The sequence below is a fragment of the Neomonachus schauinslandi genome, chromosome 9 (assembly GCF_002201575.2).
Source record: "Neomonachus schauinslandi chromosome 9, ASM220157v2, whole genome shotgun sequence".
Taxonomy (NCBI): domain Eukaryota; kingdom Metazoa; phylum Chordata; class Mammalia; order Carnivora; family Phocidae; genus Neomonachus; species Neomonachus schauinslandi.
The window spans coordinates 93,992,666-94,018,617 of record NC_058411.1 but is presented as its reverse complement, the minus strand read 5'-3'; the positions used below and the strand labels follow the sequence as shown (position 1 = coordinate 94,018,617).

Genomic DNA, 25,952 nt, shown 5'->3' with positions numbered 1-25,952 from the left:
TGTTCAAGTCATGAATCTTCCTCCAAGAAAAACTCTTGTGTTTCCTATCCAGGCTGTGAGCTCCCATCTGTCCTTGAAGACCGCTCCTCGAGCTTTTCCAGATTCCCTGAGCTCTGTGGTTGCTACCTCTTCTGAATCCTGACCACTTTTTATCTGTGCCCCTTAACTGGCATCTGAATCACCTGTTACATAGCTGACACTGTTTTCTTGTAAGTTAACATGTATCATCTAATTTTTAATGTGCCTTTTTCATCTTTTAATCTGGATTAGAAACTCCTTGGAAAAACAAAAAAAAACCCAAAATAGTACCGCTACCCAGAGGAGAGTCTCAGGGAGCACTCAAGAACCCTATGGAGTTTGTGTCCTTATAGAGAAAGGATGCTGAGCACCGAAAACCAAAAGGCCAGAGGGCAAAGCCATAAGGATTTTAGACTATTGCTTGGAGCAGAGTCAGATTTAATAGTTAGCCTCACTGAGAGAGAATGAAGGGATTAGGAAAGGTAGGGGGAAAAAAGCAAACAAAACCCCCCAAAAACCTGACTTATCTTGGGTTTAACGGTAGAAAGAGGCTCATCCAAAATAAACTGGTTTTCAGGTGATTTGATAGTTGCATTTGTAAAGAGCTTTCTGTAAGACAGGGACTGTTTTAATTGTTTTACATGTGATAACTCATTTAATTTTCTAACAATAATTCCTTAAACCCTGTTATTCCCATAGGAGTGGACAGTGATTTACACACTCCAGTTTCATTTTCTCTTAATCACTTACTATCCTGATACTACAGTCATTGCCAATGGCATCATTCCCCATGTGGTTCCAAATATTTTATTTACATCCATATTCTGAAATTTGCAAAGGCTTCCACCCCAATACAGGGATAGATACACTGGATTTAGTCATGTAAGGGTGGGTTGTAAGGAATGTTACTATTATATCTGAATAGAGGTTGAAAGACCCATTTATAAGTATTTTCTTTATTATGTTCTTCATAAAGCTACAAAAATTAAAGTACTTCAGACTTTGGTTGTGATTTGTGAGGAAAAAAAAGAGTACTGCCAAATTAAAAATCAGTATAAATACTGTCTGCATGCTTAGCAAGCCATTCTTTTTATAGTCCCAATAAAAATTCTAAATTCCTCTAATTCTTTAAATTTGTCATATATTTGAAGAACTTTTACAATCTATTTTTACTGACTGATGGGAACATGCTAATGTTTCTTTACAAGTTTGCAGGAAGAATTTTCTTCTTGGTTTCATACACTATTTTGGTAGCTATTTCCCGTCATCACATATTTTTTTCTTTCCAATATCTATATCATATTTTTGGAAAATCCATGCAATTTATTTTGCAAATTTAGATATAATCTGCCCTTAACAACTAAGGTTTACTTCTTTTTTTTTTTAGGAATTACTTGATAAATATTTTAGAAATTATTTTCTACCACAGCTGGAGTCCTCTTTTTATATATATCAGATCAGAATATGCTACTCTCTCCCTTTGACCTTGTGCAAGTGTCAGCATTTTGGCTCCAATCCAATGTTCCTCTTTTATTCCCTACAATACTCAACTAGTCATGATCTGTTCCTCTGCACTAAATGACTTGAAGCTTTCAGACTGACCTAGCCCTCCTCGCATTTCACTCGAGCTTTTCCCTAAGCCTACAATGACTCCCCCCACCCCCGCTTGCTTTTCCCCGTTACAGCCTCTTTATAAATCCCCAAACTTCCCTCTTCACGAAGCTTTCCCCTAGACAGTCAGAATACATTACCCTCTCTGCACTCTTCAGCACTTTGTCCACACCTCTTATTTTATCAGTTGTAGTGGTCTAGGTTCCTAAGCCTACAGCAAGATCTCCCTTCTCTTCAGCCATCTCCTCATTGCCCACCATATTTTCTACGTACAAGTAAGCTCGCAAGTAATGATTTTTGAAATGCAATAATCCAAACTAGGTAAGTTATTTTGCTCTTCTCATGAGCAGCTGAATTTGAAATAATGCAAAAACTATACTTATAATGATAAAAAAAGATGCTAAGAAGCAGCCACCAAAATTGCCTCATGAATAATGAATAGCAGGATGGGGTAGGACCTCAGTCAGGGGTAAGAGCCTCAGAGGCATAACATCACGTATCTTGCTATTTGTCTAGAATCCAAATGATCAGAAATGGTGCTATCTAGGATTAAATAAGTAATAAGTAAATTCCAAAGCTATATTTGAATGGATATTCATACTTAGTCCAAATTCTCTCCTTTATACCAAGCAATTCAAATTTCTAGAATGCCCTAATTCACATGGTTATTGTTTTTAGGGAAATCTCTGTATTGTCCCTACATGATGTCAAACATGTGCAACATACATTGTGGAGTGTCATGTTTGGGTCCAAAGAACAAATGTCCTGGGGCAATTTGTAAGGTTGGGCAAAAATAAAACCAGCCGGCTTTTTTTTTTCTAGGTTTTTCAATTTTCCAACTTCAGCAGAAAGTAACCTGAGGATTGTTTAAGACTTAAGAATTTCCTTAAGCTCTTGGGATTCATGCTCAGGTCAAGAGTAGCTGTTGTCGGAAAAAGACTCCTGCTTTTCTTTGAAAGAAATCCATATTTCAGGGAATCCATAGCAGTCCTGAATCTTCCTGGGATATGGGTCTGAGACTCAAGAGCTCAATGAGGACTCCTTCAAACCTCTTAGCTTTCACATACTGATTAAATTTTTGGCTGTCACCATTTATTTTCATTTTCAAAGACCACTCATGTGGCTGCTTGTTGGCAGGTGAATGAATGAAGTGTGTCACAGCCCACTCACACTAGCTGTAGCAGATCACTGTAATTTCTGACACTTGTGCCATAGTCCCCCCTTTTGACTTATAATTGAAACCACATGAGACTGGTATGACAAAATAGTGCAATTAAAATTTTAGTATTTAAGAGAGTATTTTCATCAATACTTTTGTAGGGGTTGAAAGATTTTAAAGCATCTTGGAAAACTGGTATTTTAATCTAGAAATAACTAATCTCTCTGAAGAAATATTATCCATTTTGGCCTGCTGTATTTCATCAACACTTTGTTAACAGTTAGTGAAATAACATGATGTAGAAGCAAGGACAGTGATTTTAGGTTTTGGAGTCCTTTCTCAGCTCTGCCAATTACCAGTAGCTCTCCGCCCTTTGACAGTAACTTAAACCTGCTCAGCCTCCGTTGTTTAATCTATAAAATGTGAATGATCACTCTTGACACACCTAACAGCCAGATGTTTATAAGGATCAGGCGAGACAATGTACATACATGGAAGATATTTGGAAAAATGTAAAACGCTATTTCAGTCTATAGTCTACAAACTCCATAGCATTCTCCTTCTTCACTTTTTATTTCCAGCCTGCTTGCCTAAACTGAGTTAAAGAGGAACCAGGATTATGTCTTTGGCAGCCTTTGTGAGTTAGCCTGGGTAGCATCCGCTGCTTTTGCATAAGAACATCTCTCTGCTTACATTACAGGGTTCCCTCTGCTGGGCTCCAAGCAGACCTTGAATCACTAGCGGGAGGGGCTGTAATTCTTTTAAGTAGTGTTCTTTTTCTAAATTCCTTTGTAGTCAACAACAGAATTAGTGCTTGGTAGGACATTCAGTTGGGGCAAATCTCAGAATCAGACAAGATAAAGGGAGTTCCAGTTTTGGCAAACTGATGACAGAGCCATAGAAATGAATGCCCAGGTGTATGCCTCACCATGATGGGCAGACCACAGGGATAAGAGAGTCTTATAATAGGCATAGCTGGTGGAGACCTGACCTCAGGCTCTGAGGTTCAGGAGGACCAGGGTCAGGCCTGAGCCCTAAAGGAACAAGATAATGACATGAACCCATTTTCTGGATCTTAGATACCAGCTAGTAGAAGTATCTAAGACTGAATTTAAAAGATCATCCCAGATGACCCGGACAGGAAGATGGAATAGTTGAGCTGTCAGGATGTAGAAGAGGGGAACTTGCTTGGAGATCAGGAATGTCCCAGACTTTGGGTATAACTAGATGGTGATCATGTGTCCCAACCAAGAAGAATTGTAAGAAATATTGGTGTTGGGGACAGGAGCCAGGTCTGAATGCCATTCTCTTTCCATGGAACACATTTTCCTTCCTCTCTTAAAGTCATGCATTGACTTGATAAAATTCATAAAGGGCTGAATTCAGATTCTAAAAATTTTACTTTTTTTTCTCTTCATGGTGCACTTCAAAATTCTTATTTTTTCTACTAGCATTTCCTGATTTGTAGCCACTAGTTCTACTATAACTCCAAAGGTCAGTCATTTCTTACTCATTTTTTGCAAACAATTTTTAAAAAAGAGCTCGTTTTGCATTTTTTTGTTTCTTTTTCATGTTTCCCTCAACATAATTGTGCAAAATTTCCATACTTGCAGATAACACTCTAGCAGCAGCTTTAGAAACTTCACTGCTATAGTCTCACTGCCTAAATCCACACTCTCCAGTTTCTACCAGGTGTCACAAAATTCCCACCTCACAACTTTCATTTTGCAGCTTTTGACATTGTAAATGCTGAAACTACAAAAGCTGTGAGGTAACGGTTTTGTGAAGGTACTCAATTGTTATACAAGTCTATTTTAATGAATAACATTGTAATGTGTTTGTACCCTGTAAGACAATTCTGTGCTCTGAAAAGGGCTCATGGTAGCTAGCAGTTTTTGCTACACTGTTCACGCATATTGGATAAGAGATGCTTCCTCCAGCAAAGTGTGGAGACAATGGACATGGTTTAGATTTAGACGATAAATTAATTTTTCACTCTGAATAAGCTTTCACATATAAATATAAAATACATGTATATAAATATGACACATATGTAAATATAAAAGGAATTATATGGAAACAACTTCTAAGTTATATTTGGAGGTCTGTCCATCTTTAGCCAACCCCACAATAACTTTTGGCCAACCTTTGGCTATGAAAAATTGATGCACACAACACAATGCCTTTGGGTTTCCAGCAGAAAATTAAATTATCGCACTTACTAAGAGAGAGGAGAAGATTGATCTTTGAAAAGCCATTTCAACAAGCATAGACAACATAAAAAGAAATTCTGTTAAACCAAAACCTCCTGAAGCAGCTATTTAATTTAACTTTGGGGAGGGCAGGTATATGTCTTTCTTGAAAACACATGTGACAACATAGGTTTCACACACATTTTCTAGAGACAGACAAAGGAAGCAAGGATAAGGGCAGAGTAACACGGATAATATGGAGAGAGTACAGGCTCAATCAGACACACTCTGGGATTATACCATACAACTGTCTTCTATGTCTATGGGTGGCACAGCTCTACAGATATGCAGGTGGGGCACTTTTCTCTGAGGGCAAACAGAGGACTCTGGATGCAAAATTCTGGAGTACTGTAACCTTACCTTGATGGTAGCCAAGACCACCTCCATTACAGCACACTGTCTTGGGGTCAGACCCTTGGCATCCTCCCGAATCATGTGCTCCTAGAAAACAGGTTAACAGTTACTTATAAATTAACCAGTTCATTCATTTAACAACTGTTTTCAAACAGAATCTGCATAATCCTCACATGGACACACTTGAGATGATTATTCTGTCATATATTCAATAAATATCCCCTTTTCCAAAAGAAGAAATGCTGGACTTTGATTCATATGTGGCTTTACTTTTCACTTGCAAGTTAATGTTAGGGAAAAAAGAGAGAAACCTGGAAATATGTGTCAAAGCTTTTTCACCTTATGTTCTGTCACTTTGAGGAAGATCAATCATGACAGGGATTTAGGAGGTGAATTTTAGCCTCTTTCAATTATTATGATAAAGTCTACTTTAAGTATAATGCCCCCAATTTATTCTCTTTCTTGATCCCCTTGATGCTTAGTCATTACTAAGAAAAGCCCCCAAGAGTTAACTGAATTTGGCTCTGCAGATTTTCAATATTTTAGAGCCAATTTCCATATTTACAGTGGATTTTCCTCATTGTTCACTATGGACTGTCTCAAGCCATCGTTCAAAACTTCTTTAGGGAAATGATGGTAGAAAGTTGAAGACAACCATAACGGAAAAGAAATTTAAGAGAAAATTTTAAAAATTCCTGACCCCCCAAACTGACAGTCTCCCCAGAGGTGCCATTATTCTAGTCAATAACATTCAACAGATATTTATTCAGTGCTTATTATATGCCTGTGCTATCCTAGGTAATTGTGATATGTTGTTCAGTAAAAGAAAGACTTTTGTCCTCCTGAAGTTTAACTTCTAACTAATATAGTTGCCTTTATGTGAATTAGAGGAAAGCCCATATGGATGGACACAGCTCTGAGAATGCATGGCTTGACTAATGGATTAATCAGTGCCTTTCCTTGGTAATAACAGGTGTCTCTTTTTCTACAGGGTGCAGCTCTACATCAACACATACAGCTTGGTAGGTGGAGCATGGGCTCTAATTCAGTGGTCATTAAGTCCCTTAGTCAGGCACTTTTGTGTAATGCTCAGATGGTGCAATCCCCAGTGGCTCACCCTATTCTAGCCCTTTTCTTACTCTATTATTTGGTAGATGCCATAACTTTCTGAAGATAATCTTGATCTATGTCTTACTCAAGTTTGCAGTCTTTCAGTACCTATCTTGGCAACTATAACCTGCTAAGAACTCAGTATATTTTTGGTAAATAATTATATTTCTTTCAAGTACAATGTTGTAGGGTTCCATACACTTGAATGAAATCATACTCCTTTGAAGATTTTTGAAAAAATGGTATACAATGCTCCATGGATCCATGACATCTTACTACATCTTTGTCTGATACAGGATTTTTAACACAAACATATGTGCCCACTTAATATTTTAAAAATAGGAATATTAACTACCCATTAAGACTCAAACAGTAATGGGAAATGTTTATGAAATTATAGGTGGAAATGTTTTAGGGTAAGTAAATATAAATCTGTCTGGCTTCAACTCTGTGTTATAGAAAAACATAATTTTTGCAAGAAATAATTTTGAGATTTAAAAATGGCTCATTAAAATAAGGGAGTCTCTAAAAGAGGCTGGCAAAGAGTTACTGCTGGCTTGCAATAAATTTACAGTCTCTGATGTATTAACTGGTTTTGATATTGTATCATCTATCCAACATTTTTTTCAAAATTATGCCAAATAAATCTGATCCCATTAAATAGTAATAAGTTGTGCATACATAATATGTCTACATTATGAAGTTCCAGAGCATGAAGTAATGTGTCAAATGGCTGAAAAAACACTTCTTTAATGGGTTAATCCTAAATCATAGTCAAATGCAGATAAACAATTTCCCTCATTGTTCTATTTTCCTTGACTCTGTGTTCTTTTGAGTTAATTGTTAATATTTCCATATAGGATTTCTGAATTTATCCAAATCTTCTTTCAAACTAATATATAAATACTGCAAAATATTGCTTAAAATGAGAATAAAAATGGAAGTGACATTTTAGTAAAATAAGGGAAAATGGCTTTGTAAAATTTGAAGTTCTTTATTATGGCCAGAGTTTTAATTTTGCATAATATTGTAGGGGCCTTATTGTTCTGTAATTTGAATAATAATAACCCTTTTAGGACATTTTACTAATAATTTTTTAGTTTATTACAGTCTTCAGAAAGTTTGGAAGTTGCAAAGGGACCTAAGGTGTTATGTTTTGTATGAACTCTGATTTTTCCCACCTAGCATATATATGCCGTCTGGGGAGCTATCTCTATCCCACTCAGAGTTCTTAAGATTCAGGCAGAGCTGACTGCACCCCCTTGCTAGAGGTTGCTATGTGAGTTAAGCCTGTGTCACAATGGTTGGCTTTGGAGTGGCAATAACACTATCAGAGACCAGGAAGTGCTGGTGGGATTTGTTGGGATTCCTCACATCAAGTTGGGTGTTCTTTTCTACAACATGCAAGTTCAAAGGATGTTAGATAAAGAGCAGAGACAACCGTCTTACAAATAGGAAGGTAGATTTGTTACAGCCATAGATCACATAAGGAAAGAACAGAGTTGAGAGATACTAACTGGGTTCCATAACATTCTTTGAGTTCCTAATCAAGCAGTGATGGAAAGCAGTTATAAAATTTCATGTAGCAATAAATTCCTTCCTTGCTTATGTTAGTCTGGCTTTCCATCACTTGGAACTGAAAACCGTTCTGGCTGATAAAACTTCCAACTCAGGAAACTGAAGCTGTGGGAGATGGAGTATGTTTCCTAACATCACACAGATGCTAGAAGCATGTTCTTTTCTTTATAATGAGATAGTATGCTGTTTCACCTTCATGGTTTTATATGAGAAATTTCAACCTGTATAAATCCATTTTTCAAAGTAGGGAATATAAATCCCAGGAAGATAATAAGAGGGATAAAGGAAGGGATCAAGATCTAAGATCCAAAGCAATAGTGTGGGAGTAACGTCTACCTTTTACACTTCCTCCAAACCCTTAACATAACTGAATACCTGGGAGAAGCAATTTTAGGTGAGGTCTTTAAATGGATTATTGGCTTTTAATTTTTTTTTCTGAGCAAGAGGATAATATAGGGTACTGCAATTATAGGACACCTATTTTGTCTAAGTAATGATGCAGTCAAATGGATTATTCTTCCCCTGTGTTCTACCCAAAAAACAACCCCAGTGAGCCCTAACTCTGAGCTGCCAGGCTCTGTGAGTGGTGCTGGCATGCACTTTGCAATTACCATGCAGAGATAATGTATGTATTATCTCACTGGTCCTCACAACAATACTATAAACCAAGTGTTAAAATGTTCTGCACTTTATAAATGCCAAATCTGAAGATTAAAAATTTTTAAATACTTTGGCCAATTTCACACAGTTGGAAGCAACTGAGGTAGAATTTGAACTAAGGTGGTCTGTGTCTGGAACTATATTCTAAGATAAAGAAATGGAACTAAAACAACACATATTTCTACTATAGGCACAATGGCCTGTATGTCATCCACTGAAGAATGAATGGAAGGCTGAAGAAAATGTGGTAATCTTATTTGGCCCTTAAGAAGAAGGAAATCTACCCATATCCAACAAAATGGAAGAACCTGGAGGGCATTATTCTAAGTGAAAAAGTCAAAGAAGCACAATATATATTTTAACCAGTCAAGTTCCTATTCTAGAAGGACAGAAGCTGATGCTTCCTACACAACTGCACAGTCCTGTGAATCTCAGCAATGATAAAGGGTAGGGTTATTTAGTCCGCAAATCCTCATTTATAATGTGCTTGAATATATTGACAAATTCAAGGTCTGCTTTGATGAGTTTCATTTGCCCACACTAGCTTTCTCACCTTTAAGATTTTTCTAGACTTTACTAGATTTCTATGAAGCACTCCATTTTGCCTTTATTCATACAAAGCCTGTTTCATATATGAAAGGAAATGTTATCTAATTTACTCCAAAAGCAGTAATGCTGAAAGCTATCACACAGAGTCAGAATTTCCCAGTTGCCCTACCAATTGGAAAATATTAGAAATATGTGGGAAAAACCTGTAAAATTCAGTCCCTAAATTTTGACCTGATTCATCCTTAAAGCAGACTGTTATCACAGACATACATCTTAGTCCTGCCTGCTAGATACCATTACTAGTAGAAGGATAGTTTCTTGTAGACGTGTGGTTAGCTCATTATGTTTCACAGACAACCAATAACCCCTTTATTCTTATTACCTTCAGTTTGGATAATTGTCCAAGATCTCTAGCTGCGATGAAAATCATCTGAGGTCCCTAGAGACACACATAGAAAAGGAGAGAGAATACTCAGTCTTAAAGTCCTCAGTAAGAGTAAACATATAGTCAGTAGAAAATTTGCTTTATTTCCCTTCTTATATTTATGACTTTTATGCCATACACACTTAATTGGTCTGTTTTACAGATTGGGTCAAAGCTATCTGGTACTGCTGGCAATATAATTGTCCTTATAGGTGTCCCCCTCCTGAGAGTTTTAAGTCAGAGTTAATGCATGGGTTACTACTAATATAGCCAGTTTAATGTAGTATATGGATTAAATCAATGATCTTTAACATTTATTTATTTATTTATTTGTCAGAGAGAAAGAGAGAGAGTATGCACAAGCAGGGGGCAGAGGGAGAAGCAAGGAGCCCGATGCTGGACTCGATCCCAGGACCCTGGGATCATGACCTGAGCCGAAGGCAGACGCTTAACCGACTGAGCCACCCAGGCGTCCCAATGTTTATTTATTTTTAGTAGAGGCAGCTCCCTTACTCTGCTTGGCCCCCAAATAAATCTAGGCAAACTTTCAAGATACAGAGCTGAGGCAGGCAGCTGCTGCTCAAATGCCATCCAGTCTATCAGAGACCTGCCTTCTGAACTCTCCCCTCAGCCAGAGGCTCTTCCTAGAACTCCGAGGCCTGGGAAGAGTTTGTAAAACAGACGAATAAACCATCCATAGCACCACCAGAATGAAAAGCTAGAGGCATGTCTGTTGGTAAAAGTGACAAGAGAGAACTAAATTTGGTACTAAGTTCATTATATTCTAGAATATTTTCTCAGGAGGGAAAATCAACTATTCTGGGATAATATTCTTCATTTTTCAGTGGGTCCTGTGAATTTATTAGGAAATGAAGGACTACAAAGTTGATGAGAACAGCAACCACATCTAATTTTGCTCCTGTTTTTATCCCCGCCATGGTGCCAGCACATACCAGAAACTCAAAGAACATATATTGAATGAATGAATGAATGTCAGATATTGCTTCATACTTTGAGAACTCAATGCTAGAGAAAATTGAGGTGATGGTAAGCTTTCCTAGGGAAGACCTTACAGAAAAAATGATATGTCATATACAGTTTCTCCTATAGGATGATGTATTTTTGAAAAACTCATTCTATAAAATTGTGCTCTAGAAATAATACGGCTCATGGGGAAATTAGCAGTGGGTGGCATAGTCAAAGCTCATGCAATTTTATTACCAACGGACGATCAAAAACAGTAAGTGCTACTTTGGAATATACCTTGTATGGCACACAGGGAGCTCAGTGAGGCCGATGGCTGCCACAGGGGGTATTAAAAATGCAGAATAAAAAATAACCCAAACAACAACAAAACAGTAGAGTACAAATGTGGGCTGGGGCAATACCCATACAAGTGGAACTCTCAGCACAGGGAGGGTAGCCTGTCATGTGTGAGAGCCATTCAAGCTTCATCTGTTTGGATAGAAGAACCATGTACCGGTGTGCCTTCCACCCCACGTAGTAGCCAAGCTGCGTGTTCTTTGCTTTTATGCTGAATTTATAGGTCTTCTATCATATTTCAGAGCCTCCCACCTAGGAAAATTTATACATAAACCAACTCAACTTCCAGATTATACTGACGTCATTCCCCTGTTTACCAATTACATGACAGCTAACTGGGGTTATAGAAATGCATTATGTATTGTAGCAGAATCAAGCGTGCATGTATGTTTATATATGTAATTTGGCTTTCCATATGTATATAGGCTATAAAAGATTTTATCACTTGCTGGCAGGAAATCAAGAAAAACATGAATCTTTGCATCGTTGAACACTTTATAAAAAATATTTTATATATAATTTCATTAGATAAATATGGACTGAGTGTGCATGATTAATGATGTCAGAACATTTGAGTTTGTGTTTATAATTACTCATTATTTGCATCAACTTGTATTCCTCAGTCACAGAAAAAAATAGTTGCTCCATAACAGGTACATGCTAGGGCTATTTCTTTTTTTGTTTGACTCAGGATATGTGAACTGAGATACCTGGTACTGTGTATCCACTTGACCACCGTCTAACTTTGCTGCCAAATTATCTTTCTGCTTCCTTTTTATTTCACTATGTAGGATACAGTCATGTTCTTTGAATTCACTAAAAGGTGTCTCCTCTATTAACCTCCAAGTGGAAAGGTAATAGATGAAAGTAAAATGGAAAGGAGAAAAATATTCCATATAGCAGTGTTGTATTTATCTTCTTAAACTATAATGTTTTAGAAAAAAAAACAGAGTGGGGGTGTTCTAAATTTATTTCCCTGGTGTTTCACAGTAAAATTAAATTTAAAAATTATGTGTATAGACCAGATAATGCTGTAAATTAAACTTTCATATTTTTTTTCAAAAAGTGAAGTTTGCCTGCTACTGACACTATTTAAAATTGATTTGTATAGGCAAGTGTCATTTGTTTAGTTACTGTTTACCGAAGACTTTTTCCCAAAATGGATTTAATCATTATCTTAGCTGGATGGAAACCATTCACTTAAAGTACAATTAGATGGGTTACTAAAGGTATAATCAAGGGAGAGAGGAATAGGATGAAACAGGAGGATCCTGAGCTCACTTCATTCCATGGACACACCAAGGAAACAACTACATCTACATAACTAACTCTGTAAACAACCTGAAGAATGGCAGAACAGATCTTCCATAGCTAGTTGAAGAGAGAAGTCCCTATTGAAAAGGGTAGGAGGGGCAGAGACACAATCAGGAACCAAACACCTGGCGTGATTCACTACAAATAGGAGAGACATCACAGGTCAGAGAAGTGAGGAGATCAAACCCCACACTGGGCACCCCTGGCCCTGGGGCCCCACGCTGGCAAGACAAGTCCCCATAACATCTGGCTTTGAAAATTAGCAAGGCTTAACTCTGGGAGCACTGGAGGGTAATAGGAAACCAAGTCCTTGCTCTTACAGAGGCAGCAGTTTGGAAAGTGCCATGAAGATTGATTGGCTAATTTTAGGTTATATACCAGAGGATCAGTGAAAAGTGGCAGGTGCAATTTTTCTTGCCCTCCCCAGCCTGAATAGCCAGACACTTGGGGGAATCAGTGTTAACACTTTCTATCTACCTTGCCAGCAATGCATGTCCCGGCCCAGTGTCCCTCTAGACTGGCTCTTGCCCTCGGAATGGGAGATAACCCCACACACCAGCATGTCCATAGTTCCTGCAGCTGGACCTCTAAATGGCTGTACAAGGAGCTGTCAGAGTCCAATAGTAGACAGCCAGGATGAATGCTGGCCCCACCCAACAGTGAGCTCACCGCAGTCACAGCTCTGCCACAACAGAAGGGTGCACACAGCCCACACAGGGCACAACCCTGGACCACCTGGCTCTAGTGACCGGAAGAGACTATGCTACAGGGGACCACAGGACCTCTTCTATACAAGGCCACTACTGTCAAGACCAGGAAATGGAGCTGACCTACTTAATACATAAAAACAAATACAAAGTTAGACAAAATGAGGAGACAGAAAAATATGTCCCAAATGAAAGAATAAGACAAAAAATAACAGAAAAAGAGCTAAACTAAACACAATTATTCAATGTGCCTAATAAAGTGTTCAAAGTAATGGTCATAAAGATTCTCACCATATTTGAGAAAAGAATGAATGAACTCAATGAGGATTTCAAAAAGGAAATAGAAAATATAAAGAACAAGTCAGCACTGAAGAATACAATAACTGAGATTAAAAATATACTAGAAGAATGGATTAGCAATCTGGAAGACAAGGTCACGGAAAGCATCCAAACTGAACAGCATAAAGAAAACCTGAGAATAACACCAACAAGAGTAATGTGTGTAGGCTGATAAATCACAGACCTGTACCCCTGAAACAAACATTATATGTTAATAAAAAAAAAGAGTAATAACATGTGAATTTTAGGCATCCCAGAGAGGGAAGGGGGCTCAAAAATTTCCTAATCTGGGGAAGACAACAGACATCCAGGTCCAGGAAGCACAGAAAGCCCCTACCTAACAAGATGAAACCAAGGAAGTACACAAGACACACAATAATTAAAATGGCAAAATGTAATGATAAGGAGAGAATCTTAAAGGCATTATGAGAAAAGAAAACAGTTACATACAAAAGAAACACTGTAAGGCTATCAGCTGAATTTTCAACAGAAACTGCAGGCCAGAGTGCTGAAAGGAAAAAATCTACAATGAAAAATATTCTACCTGATAAGGTTATCATTCAGAATGAAAAAGAGATAGTTTCCCAGCGGACAAAAATTAAAGGAGTTTATCACCACAAAACCAGCCTTACAAGAAATGTTGAAGGTATGAAGAAATGTTAAATAATTTAAGTGGAAATAAAAGGCATAAATAGAAGAAAATTATGAAAGGAAAAAATTTCACAGGTAAAAGCAAAACTATAGTAAAGGTAGTAGATTAATCACCTATAAAACCAGCATGGAGGTTAAAACATAAGAATAGCAAAATCAATTATATCTACCAGAATAGGTCAAGGGATACACAAAATAAAAAGATTTAAAATATGATATCATTAACAAAAATGTGGAGGTGGGAGTAAAAGTTTAGTGCTTTTAGAATGTGTTCAAACTTGAGTGATCACCAACTTAACATTTGCGCTCTGTCTATATATATATATGAACCCAATGGTAACCACAAATCAAAACCTATAAGATATACATAAAAAAAAAAGAAATTCAAGCATAACACTAAAGAAAGCCATTGAACCACAGAGAGCAAAAAAAGAAAGGAACAAAGAAGAACTACAAAAACAACCAGAAAACAACAAACTGGCAGTAAATACATACCTATCAATAAGTACTTTAAAAGTAAATGGACTAAATGCTCCAATCAAATGATACAAGATGACTCAATGGATTAAAAAATTTAAAAAGAACCCATCTATATGCTGCCTGCAAGAAACTCACTTCAGATCTAAAGACACAAAGACTGAAAGAGAAGGGATGGAAAAGATATTCTATGCAATTGGAAGCAAAAAGAAAGCTAGAGTAGCAATACTTCTATCAGATGGAATGGACTTTTAAACAAAGACTACACAGCAAGGGTCAAAGCAGGGCATTACATAAGACAAAAGGATCAATCCAACAGAGGATATAACACTCGTAAATATCCATGCACCCAACACAGGAGCATGGAAATACAGAAAGCAAACATTAACAGTCATGAAATTAACAGTAATGCAATAATAGAAGGGGACTTCAAGAGCCCACTTATATCAATAAATAAATCATCCAGACAGCAAATCAAAGGACAGAGTGGCTTTGAAGAACCTATTAGACCAGATGAATTTAACAGATATATGCCGAACATTCCATCCCAAAACAGCAGAATACACTTTTTTTTTTTTTTAAGTGCACATGGAATATTTTCCAGGACAGATAGATCACATGGTAGGGCACAAAACAAGTTTCAATAAATTTAAGATTGATATCATTATTAAGTATCTTTTCAAACCAAAATAGTATGAAACTAGAAATTAATTACAATTGACAAAAATGGAAAAAAAACCCATGAATGCTAAAAACATGCTACTTAACAACCAATTTGTCAACAGAGAAATCAAAGAGGAAGTAAAACAATACATGGGAACAAATAAAAATGGAAATATAACAGTCCAAAATCTTTGAGATACAAGAATAGCAGTTCTAAGTTTATAGCAATATAAGGCTACATCAAGAAACAAAGATAATCTCAAGTAAAAGATCTAACATTATACCTGAAGGAACTAGAAAAAGAACAAAGCCCAAAGTTAAGTAGGAATGAAATAATAAATATCAGAGTAGAAATAAATGAAATAGAGACTAAAAATTAGAAATAATCATTAAAACCAAGATCTAATTCGTTAGAAAGATAAACAAAATTGATAAATTTTTAGCCAGACTCATCAAGAGAGGGCTCAAATAAAATCAGAAATGAAGGAAGAGACATAACAAACACTACAGAAATACAAAGGATTATGAGAATACTGTGAAAAAGTATATGCCCACAAATTGAACAACCTAGAAAAAAATGGATAAATTCCTAGAAACATCCAATCTTCCAAAACTGAGTCAGGAGGAAATAGAAAATTTGAACAGACTAATTACTAGTAATGAAATTGAATCAGTAATCAAAAAACTCCCAACAATCAAAAGTCCAGGATTAGATGTCTTTACAGATGAATTCAACAAACATTTAAAGAAGAGTTAATACTTATTCTTCTCAAAGTATTCCAAAAAATAGAAGAGGGAAGAAAACTTCCAAATCCATTCTATGAAGCCAGCATTACCCTGACACCAAAACCAGATAAAGACACTCCAAAAAAAAAAAAAAAGAGAGAGAGAGAGAACCATGAGCCAATATCCCTGACAAACATGGATGTAAAAATCCTCAGCTAAATGTTAGCAAACTGAATTCAACAATACATTAGAAAATCACCACAATCAGGGGTGCCTGGTTGACTCAGTTGGTTAAATGTCAGACTCTTGGTTTTGGCTCAGGTCATAATCTCAGGGACATGAGATCAATCCCCACAACAGGCTCCACGCTCAGTGGAGAGTCTGCTTGAGATTCTCTCCCTCTCTCTTTCAAATAAATAAATAATCTTTTTTAAAAATCACCAAAATCAAGTGGGGTTTAACATTTGCAAATCAATCGATTGATACATCTCATTAACGGGGAAGGATAAAAACCATGTAGTCATCTCAATAGATAGAGAAAAAGCATTCAACAAAATACAACATAATAAAGGCCATATATGAAAAACCCACAGCTAACAGCATTCTCAGTGGGGAAAAAATAAAAGCTTTTCCTTTATGATCAGGAACAAGATGAGAATTTCTATTCTCACCACTTTTATTCAATACAGCACTGGAAGACCTGGCTTCACAACTGGATAAGAAAAAGAAAGAAAAGACACCCAAATTGGTGAGGAAAAAGTAAAACTGTCACTTTTTTGCAGATGACATCATACTATATATGGAAAAACCTAAGGACTCCACCAAAAAACTATTAGAACTGATAAATGAATGCAGTAAAGTTACAGAGTACAAAATTAATATGCAGAAATCTGTTACATTTCTATACACTAATAATGAAGTAGCAAAAAGAGAAATCAAGAAAACAATTCCATTTACAATTGCACCAAAGGAATAGAATACCTAGGAATAAATTTAACCAAAGAGGTGAAAGACTTACATTCTGAAGATGGCATAAACAAATGAAAAAATACACCATGCTCATGGATTTGAATAATTAATATCATTAAAATGTCCGTACTACCCAAGGAAGTCTATAGATTCGATGAAATCCCTATCAAAATACTAATAGCATTTTTCACAGAACTAGAACAAATAATCCCGAAATTTGTATGGAAGACTCGAATGGTCAAAGCAATCTTGAGAAAGAAAAAGTTTGAGGTATCACAATCCCAGATTTTAGGATATACTACCAAGTCATAGTAATCAAAACAGTATAGCACTGGCATAAAAACAGACACATAGATAAATAGAACAGAATGGCAATACCAGAAATAAATCCATGCTTATATGGTCAATTAATTTACATCCAAAGAGGCAAGAGTGTACAATGGGGAAAAGACAGTCTCTTCAATAAATGGTGTTGGGAAAACTGGACAGCTACATGCAAAGGAATAAAATTGGGCCACTTTCTTACACCATAAACAAAAATAAATTCAAAATGGATTAAAGACGGAAATGTAAGACCTGCATCCATAAAACTCCTAAAAGAGAATAGGCAGTAATCTCTTGGGTATTGGCCTTAGCAACATATTTACAGATCTTTCTCTTTAGGCAAGGGGAACAACAAAAATAAACTACTGGGACTATACTATAATAAAATGCTTTGAACACCAATGCAAATCAACAAAATGCACAGGCAACCTACTGAATGGGAGAAGCTATTTGCAAATGATATATCTGTTAAGGGGGTAATACCCAAAACATATGAAGAACTTACACAGCTTAACACTGAACAACCTCAAAACAACAAAATAACCCCATATAACCTGATTAAAAAATGGTCAGCATGTACTGAATGGATCACTGGGTGTTATATGCAAACAATGAATCATGGAACACTACATCAAAAACTAATGATGTACTGTATGGTGATTAACATAATAAAATAAAATAAAATTTTTTAAAAAATGGTCAGAGGAATTGAATAGACATTTTTCCAAGGAAGACCTACAGATGGCCAAGAGACACATGAAAAGATGTTCTACATCACTAATCATCAGGGAAATGCAAATTACAACCAGCATGAAATATCACCTCACTCTAGTCACGATGACTAGAATCAAAAAGACAAGAAATAAGAAGTATTGGTGAGTATGTGGAGAAAAGGGAATCCTCATGCACTTGATTTTCCTTGGTAGGAATGTAAATTGGTGGAACCGCTGTGGAAAACAGTACGGCATTTCCTCAAAAAATTAAAAATAGATATACCATATGATTCAGTAATTTTACTGCCGAGTATTTACCCAAAGAATATGAAAGCACTAATTCAAGAAGATATATGCACCTCTATATTTATTGCAGCATTATTTACAATAGCCAAGATATGGAAGCAGCCTGTGTCCACCAATAGATGAATGGATAAAGAAGATGTGGGGTGTGTGTGTGTGTGTGTGTGTGTGTGTGTGTGTGTGTACACATACACATAATGGGATATTATTCAGTCATAAAAAGAATGAGATCTTGCCATTTGTGACAACATGGATGGACCTTCTGGGTATTATGCCCAGTGAAATAAGTCAGATGGAAAAGGACAAATACCATATGATTTCACTTATACCTGGAATCTAAAAACCAACAAAATGGTGTTTGCCAGAGAGGAGGTGGGTGGGAGAATGGGCAAAATATGTGAAGGGGATTAAGAGGTACAAACTTCCAGTTATGAAATAAATAAATCATGGAGATGAAAAGTACAGCACAGGAAACCGTCAATAATATTTCAATAACCTATTTATATGTTAGTAGATGGTGACTACATTTATTGTGGTGAGCATTAAATAAAGTATAGAACTGTCAAATCACTGTTGTTCACCTGAAACTAACATTGTATGTCAACTACCTTCAAAAATAAAAAAATAAAAATTAAAACAAAAAGTTTAATCAAATCTTCATTTTAAATACTTACTGTTTGATCTGTCAGAGGAGGGAGAACAATTTGTTTTTCTATTCTGTTAAGAACTAGCTTCCATAACTCCTTCAAAACTCGCTTTAGGACTGTTTTCTCACAGATTTTTGCTGAGAGACTTAATCTGAAATAAAATAAGACATCTAATCACTTATAAGCCCATATCAGGGTATCAGCTTATTTTATTGATCAGAAATTCATGTTTTTCAATACTGAGATTTAAATATATGAATAGGCCTGCCTTTATAATTTTCAAATGCTAAATTTCATTTATTGAACAAAATACATAATATTAAAGATATGTTTCAACACATATTTGACAGTTTGCTATTTGGTAGAAAATGCATTCAGGGTATCTCTCCCCTTAAATTGTTTCCTAAATTGACATCAAGGCCCCCAAAGTACGTGATTTTCATCCACATTCCTAACTTGTATTTACTAAACATCCCATATTCATGATGCAGGCCAAACACCAAAGAAACACACTTTTATCATTACCTGGCACTGCTCCAACATAAAAAAGATGCATATAATTTTACTCAAGAGCCAAAATTTACCAGCTTTATTGATAAACAATTAACATATAACATTGTGTAAGTTTAGGTGTATAACATAATGATTTGATATGCATATATATTGCAAAATGATTACCACAGTAAGTTAACATCCACTACCTCAGACAGTTAACAGTTCTTGTAAGATCTATTCTACCCTCTGGAATTTTAAAATATACTATAAAATATTGTTAATATAGTCACCGTGCTATACATTACATTCCTAGGACTTATTTATCTTGTAACTGGAAGTTTGTACCTTTTGACCACTTTTACCCATTCTCCCCATCCCCCTTCAACCTCTGGCAACTACCAATCTGTTCTGTTTCTCTAAGTTCAGGTTTGAAGATACCAAATTTACCAACTTTAATAGGTTTAAATTTGTACTTCTTACAACTTCTTCTTAGGGTGAGAATGATGATAACATTGTCTATTTTTATATAATGCCTTCCTTTAAAAACCTCTTCTGCAGATCTTTTTTGTTGATTACTATATCCATTTTATAAATCAAAAACAGTTCTGAGAAGTTAGGGAACTTGTCCAAGGAAGTGAAGTTAGTAAGTGAGGGCTGAAAAACTCTCCAAATCCAGTGTGTCGTCCAATGCCCCCTTGCTGCCCTGGACAAAAAGGTTACTGTATGAAGGCCCAACAGTCTGTGAACTCAGTGCTGCAATAGACATTTACTGAATGTGCTGTAATAGGACACTGAACTTTTTGAGGTGCCTTTAATAAAAGCTAATCAAACCTGTTTCACAGAGGGCCTCTGGATAGCCTCATTAACTCCCTATAGTGCTGCCAAGTACTCTGTATGCTTTTGGACTCAGAAATTACAACTTGAATTCTGGGTCTAATAGAGACAGAATTGATTATTTTAAATTTATGTAATTAATCTCCAAAGGCATGTAACACGTGAAAGGCAAAGGGAAAGATTTCCCAAATACACATTTATGGAGAATTATTTCTCTTAACACTACTATATGCAGATCCCTAGTATATGAAAATGAAGGAGAGCAACTTTGGATGAAAAGGAAAGTCAGCGCCCCTGTGCACAGCTATGGAATGGGTAGTCCCGCTCTTTTGGAGACCACTGTTGGAGGGCAGAGCCACGATATGGACGTAGGGTAGAAACCCACAGACGTATCATGGCTGAAAGACAGGACCTAACCTCAGAGACATTCCTAGGGTAATTTGAGACAAAACAAATCTGCCACTTTTGTAGCGGATGTGTCCTTTCCATTTTCAAAAGGTCTGAGTTGAAGAATTGACCTGGTTTTTATAGTCCGCTCACATACTTGGCATGCCAACTAACTCAGCTGAGCCTGGAAATGAATGAATAGGTATAAAATCCTTGACATGTTTGCAACTCTGCATGGGATTTTTGCCAGATGGAAAAAGAGTTTACAGTTTGTTTTATAGAGTGGGGAGGTCTTGGTGAAGAAACTGAGACACAAGGAAATAAGATGTTTTATTTAGAGAGCCTATACATTTATAACATAACACGATTTCTTTTTTTTTTCAATTTTTTTTATTCTTATGTTAATCACCATACATTACATCATTAGTTTTTGATGTAGTGTTCCATGATTCATTGTTTGCGTATAACACCCAGTGCTCCATGCAGAACGTGCCCTCTTTAATACACATCACCAGGCTAACCCATCCTCCCACCCCCCTCCCCTCCAGAACCCTCAGTTTGTTTTTCAGAGTCCATCGTCTCTCACGGTTTGTCTACCCCTCCGATTTCCCCCGCTTCATTCTTCCCCTCCTGCTACCTTCTTCTTTTTTTTTTTCTTAACATATATTGCATTATTTGTTCATAACACGATTTCTAAGGGGATTTTTCTCAAAGCTACCTTGAAGACTCCCAGCCCTCTAGTACTCATTTTAAATACATGGCATTTGAAAATTGTCTGGTTAATTGGTCTGTGGTCAACCAACCTAGATAACTCCGTTTCCAAAATATAGGCTTTTCAGCTTGCCTTACACAATTGGTTAACTGACAAATTCCTGTTTGTTCATTTAAAATGGACAGTAGAGGGCTGGGAGTCTTCAAGGTAGCTGTCATACAGTTGATCAGATTTTCATGAAAACCATATCCAGCTGTTCAATCCCCACCTCCCAGAATGTCTGTCCCTCATTTCTATACCTCTCAGTCCTATCCACCTGGAAAGATCTAACCCAAATGGAATATCTGATGGTCTGAACAAGGAATTAATAACTTAATACCTTATTGTGTTTATTGGTGTACCTTATTTTTCCTTTTTGCCTCCCTGAGAACAGAATTAATACCTGACTTTTAATGGCTTTATGGTTACACATTTTTTTATTAACCCTGAGGATTTCTGCAACTCTTCATGCCTCATGTCTCTTTCTAAAAATTTTAAATCTTTCACAAATTTTTAAAGCTCATAGATTTTTTTTGTATCATTATATACTGTCCCTTTCTTTTTTTTTTTTAAAGATTTTATTTATTTGAGAGAGTGAGTGAGAGAGAGAGAGAGCACAAGAGGGGGGAGCGGGAGAGGGAGAAGCAGACTCCCCGCTGAGCAGGTAGCCTGATGCGGGACTTGATCCTGGGACTCCAGGATCATGACCTGAGCCGAAGGCAGTTGCTTAACCAACTGAGCCACCCAGGCGCCCGTCTCCCTTTCTACTAAGAATTAGAAAAAATTATACAGATGATGACATAATGATGTATAATTATAAGTAGAAAATTAAATAATAGAAATAAAATAAAAATAGAAATTAAAATAATTTAAATATGCTGAAAAAAGCGTCCACTGACTTTATGTATTTGCCCCATTTCACAGGTGGTGAAATGGATTCAAGGTCTCTCAGCTAGTAGTTGACAGTATTAGCATAACTTAGAACTTTCTGTATGTTCTACAATGTTTGGCTACAGTATATACAAAAATAAAGTTTTGCTAATGATAAATGACATGTCTCCAAACTGCTGGCTGGAGGTCAAAAACCAGAAGGCATTCTTCCAGTAGGAGTTTTAAGAGAATCGGGACTGCTTTGTCCTGCTCTCCATTCACTATCACACTCATGACAAAATGGTGGTATGTTTATGGCCAGAGAAAAGAGCCATCTAATATGATAAAAAACATCAAGGGGGTTGTGTAGGAAATTAGATGGTAAAAGTCTACAATAAGAAACTAAAGAAGAAATGAAGAAGGCTTTCTAACTTTCTTCCTTTTCTTCTACATCACTTGCCCACCTCCCTCCTGCTAAGTTATCTCCTAGATATTTCCTCATAAAGGACAGAAAATAAGACCTAATTTGTCTATCAAATATTAAAATTAAAGTGATAAGAACATTAGTCTTGCTTATGCAGTAAGACTACAAGGAAAGGGAAAGGGAATTAAAATGTAAGTTATAGAATAGGTCCTCCCTACTAATTCTTGCTTTGTTGTCTTTATCTTTAAAGAAAGGTATTGTGTCCTTATTTATCTTGGTCCCTTTGGTATTAATTAATTTGCTGCAACAATACTGACTGAGGTGACATATGCAAACTACCAGGTATAACACTGGTCCCTTGGTAGGCTTTCAGAATTATTTTTTACTTTTCTACCTTCAGTTTGGTGCTAGGTATCACTATTTAAGAAATCATGTCTCCGGTTGTTTTACATCAATGGTTCCCAATTGTGGACACATCTTAAAATATAGGTGCCTCGATTCTACTCCAAACTTACAAAATTAGAACTACTAAGAGTAGGGACTTAGCAGAAGCCTTAAAAAAACAAGACTTTTTGGTTAAGAACACTGTCTTAGTTGGTCACAAAGGCCTCCATTCCCACCACTGTGAGACCATCATCACCATGGACTCAGGGATTTTGACTCACTGTGTCATCACTACCGTGGGCCTAGAATAAAGTTTGATAAAGATAGGTGCTCAGTAAATTACTGAAGGTTTTGAGTCAGGCAGTCTACTTGCCTCTGAGCTGAAGTAATTCTAGTCATATTTGTGCTATTCTCTTCTTTGGGTTTCTGACATGGAATCAGACATTCTGGACTCAACCCAGCCTTTTTTGATGTTTTGATGCAAAACAGTGTCTTATCTGAGGAACATCAAATCCTAATGCTCTTTCCCTTCAGAACACCAAACTCCTTAGTTACCAATATTTATTTCCTCTCCATTTTTCCTTTCCTGCACAAAGTCATTCCTGCTTTTTTCCCATCTGGTAATGAACTAAAAGTCTTTTCCTTTTTAATGAATTAATATATTTCTGTAGAAACCTTTTTAAAGCTTTTTCCTTAAACCCGTATCAATCAAATTTAGGGTAATGGTTAAAGAGACACTAGGTAGAAAACTTACGTTTTGTCCAAGAAGTCCATGAGGGGTCTTAATACAATCTCTGCATCCATTGCCGTGCTGTTCTTATTAGATGCAGTATTTCCATTTGTTCTCATTTGGTTTAATTCAAAACTCATCTGTTTTATACATTCTTCAATGATAAGCTGGAAACTAAAAATAAGAAATATAAATTCTGAAATAAAAGCAAGCAGTTATGACTCCTTTGTCTGTGTCTGTTTAATTCAACTCTGAGGAGTTTGGTCTGTTTCAAATGGTGTGAATTCCCTTGCTCAGTAGTCTTCAAACTTCTTGTTCAGCTGCAAAAAATTTTGTTGTGATGAAAGCTTACTTGGGACCCATATATGTAAAGCAGATAAAAGTAACGGTCTTCAGGTTGAATTAATTTGAGTGGGGGTTCATTTGGCTCCATCTCTCACAGTAACAGCTGAGATGTTCCTTTGAGCATTGTTTGGAAAAATGACTGTTCCTGAAAGACTCTTGGCATGTGGGTACACCTTCTTCACTTGGCATCTGGGACTCCATACCCTCTTGGCTTTCCTCTAATCTCATTGGCTATGCTCCTTTCTCAATTACCTGACCTCTAATAATTGGAGTAGGGTGGTCAGACTTAGCAAATAAAAAGACAGGATACCCAGGTAATTTAAATTTCAGATAGTGAATTATTTTTTAGTACAAGTATGCCCCATGCAATATTTCAGACATATGTATACTAAACATATCCATTGTTTATTGATATTCAAATTTAATTGTGTATATCCTATATTTTATCTGGAAACTCTACATTGTAATCCTCTATGCTTGATCACTGGATCACTCCATTTCTCCATTAAATAGAGCTTTTTTGGCAGTCGTATCTAGTTTCATGGCTTTCACACCATCAATATACTGGTAATTCCAATACACATCAGCAGACCTGACTTCTAATGTGAGCTCCATGCCTCCGAAAACTTTCCACTTAGAAGTCTAATGAGTTTCTCTCATACGCAATATCCATTAGCAAATCTTTATAAAGTATCCTAAATATTAGTGTTCTTAGAATTCTCTGAGGACACTCTTATTTCTTGGCCACTATTATGTTCCCTCCTCCATGAAATTTCTCATGGGTCTCTTGACCTCACTTATTTCAGGCATATGCGAAATGTGAGGTCCTTAGAGAAGTCTTTTTGAACACTCAACCTGAAATGACATTTCTATCATTCTCCATTCCCTTGCAGTTTTTTTTCTTAATTGCACTATTATTCTATATAGATAAAAATTATTCTATTTATTATTATTATTTTTTAAAGATTTTATTTATTTATTTGACAGAAACATAGCGAGAGAGGGAACACAAGCAGGGGGGGTGGGAGAGGGAGAAGCAGGCTTCCCACTGGGCAGAGAGCCCGATGTGGGGCTCGATCCCGGGACCCTGGGATCATGACCTGAGCTGAAGGCAGACGCTTAATGACTGAGCCACCCAGGTGCCCCTTATTATTATTATTATTAACACACTGCATACTCTTTATTTCCTGTTGCCCCAACTAGAATGTAAGTTTCATGAGAGCAGGGAATTTTTTTTTTTTTTTTAGTGCTATATATTCACACCATGGAACAAGATGCACAAAGAGGTTGCTCAAGAAAAAAATGGTGGAATGTATCAAGGACTCTCCTCCTTCCACCCACTTTTATTACCTTACCACTCTAAGAATTTAAATAACTCTGTGAAGAGTAATTGTTCATATTATTTTTCATCCTTTATATCCCTTACGAAAGTAACTGACACAAAGTAAGACATTTAAATAATGGAGACTCATCATCACCACCATTCTATTTTGTCTGTCACTTTCATGTTTCCAACACATGAAAGAGTAATTATAACAGATATACAGGCAGGCAAGAAAAAAAACATTTAGGAGAATGGGGATAAATGAAAGCTTGGAAAATGGTCCTGTCACTAGAATGGTGATGATTAGAAGAGTCCATCTTAAAAAGTATTGCAATCAAGTCTGTGCCTTTCTTCTTCTTTCTCCATACACAAAGGTTATAAGGGTTCATATTATTTGAGAAGTATCCAACTGTACTAATTCCTAAAATTTTATATAGAAGTTTAGGAATTTTCACTATATAGTGCTTCCATTATTAATTAAGTAGAAAGAATATAAATATTTATCAATGCATGCATGCATTCTACAAATATTTAAAA

The 25,952-nt window shown here is 36.4% G+C and overlaps 1 protein-coding gene across 2 annotated transcripts in view; it reads right to left on the bottom strand.

Moving 5' to 3' along the window:
• UNC13C (unc-13 homolog C) overlaps positions 1-25,952 on the bottom strand; it is a 547,141-nt gene that overhangs the window by 63,238 nt on the left and 457,951 nt on the right. For both annotated transcript variants that reach the window (XM_044917815.1, XM_021693930.1), the window contains 4 exons: positions 23,771-23,920; positions 18,899-19,022; positions 9,674-9,730; positions 5,401-5,481 (listed from right to left, as the gene is read on the bottom strand). In XM_044917815.1, the coding sequence (XP_044773750.1) occupies positions 5,401-5,481; positions 9,674-9,730; positions 18,899-19,022; positions 23,771-23,920 (412 nt within the window). The remainder of the gene's footprint in view (positions 1-5,400; positions 5,482-9,673; positions 9,731-18,898; positions 19,023-23,770; positions 23,921-25,952) is intronic.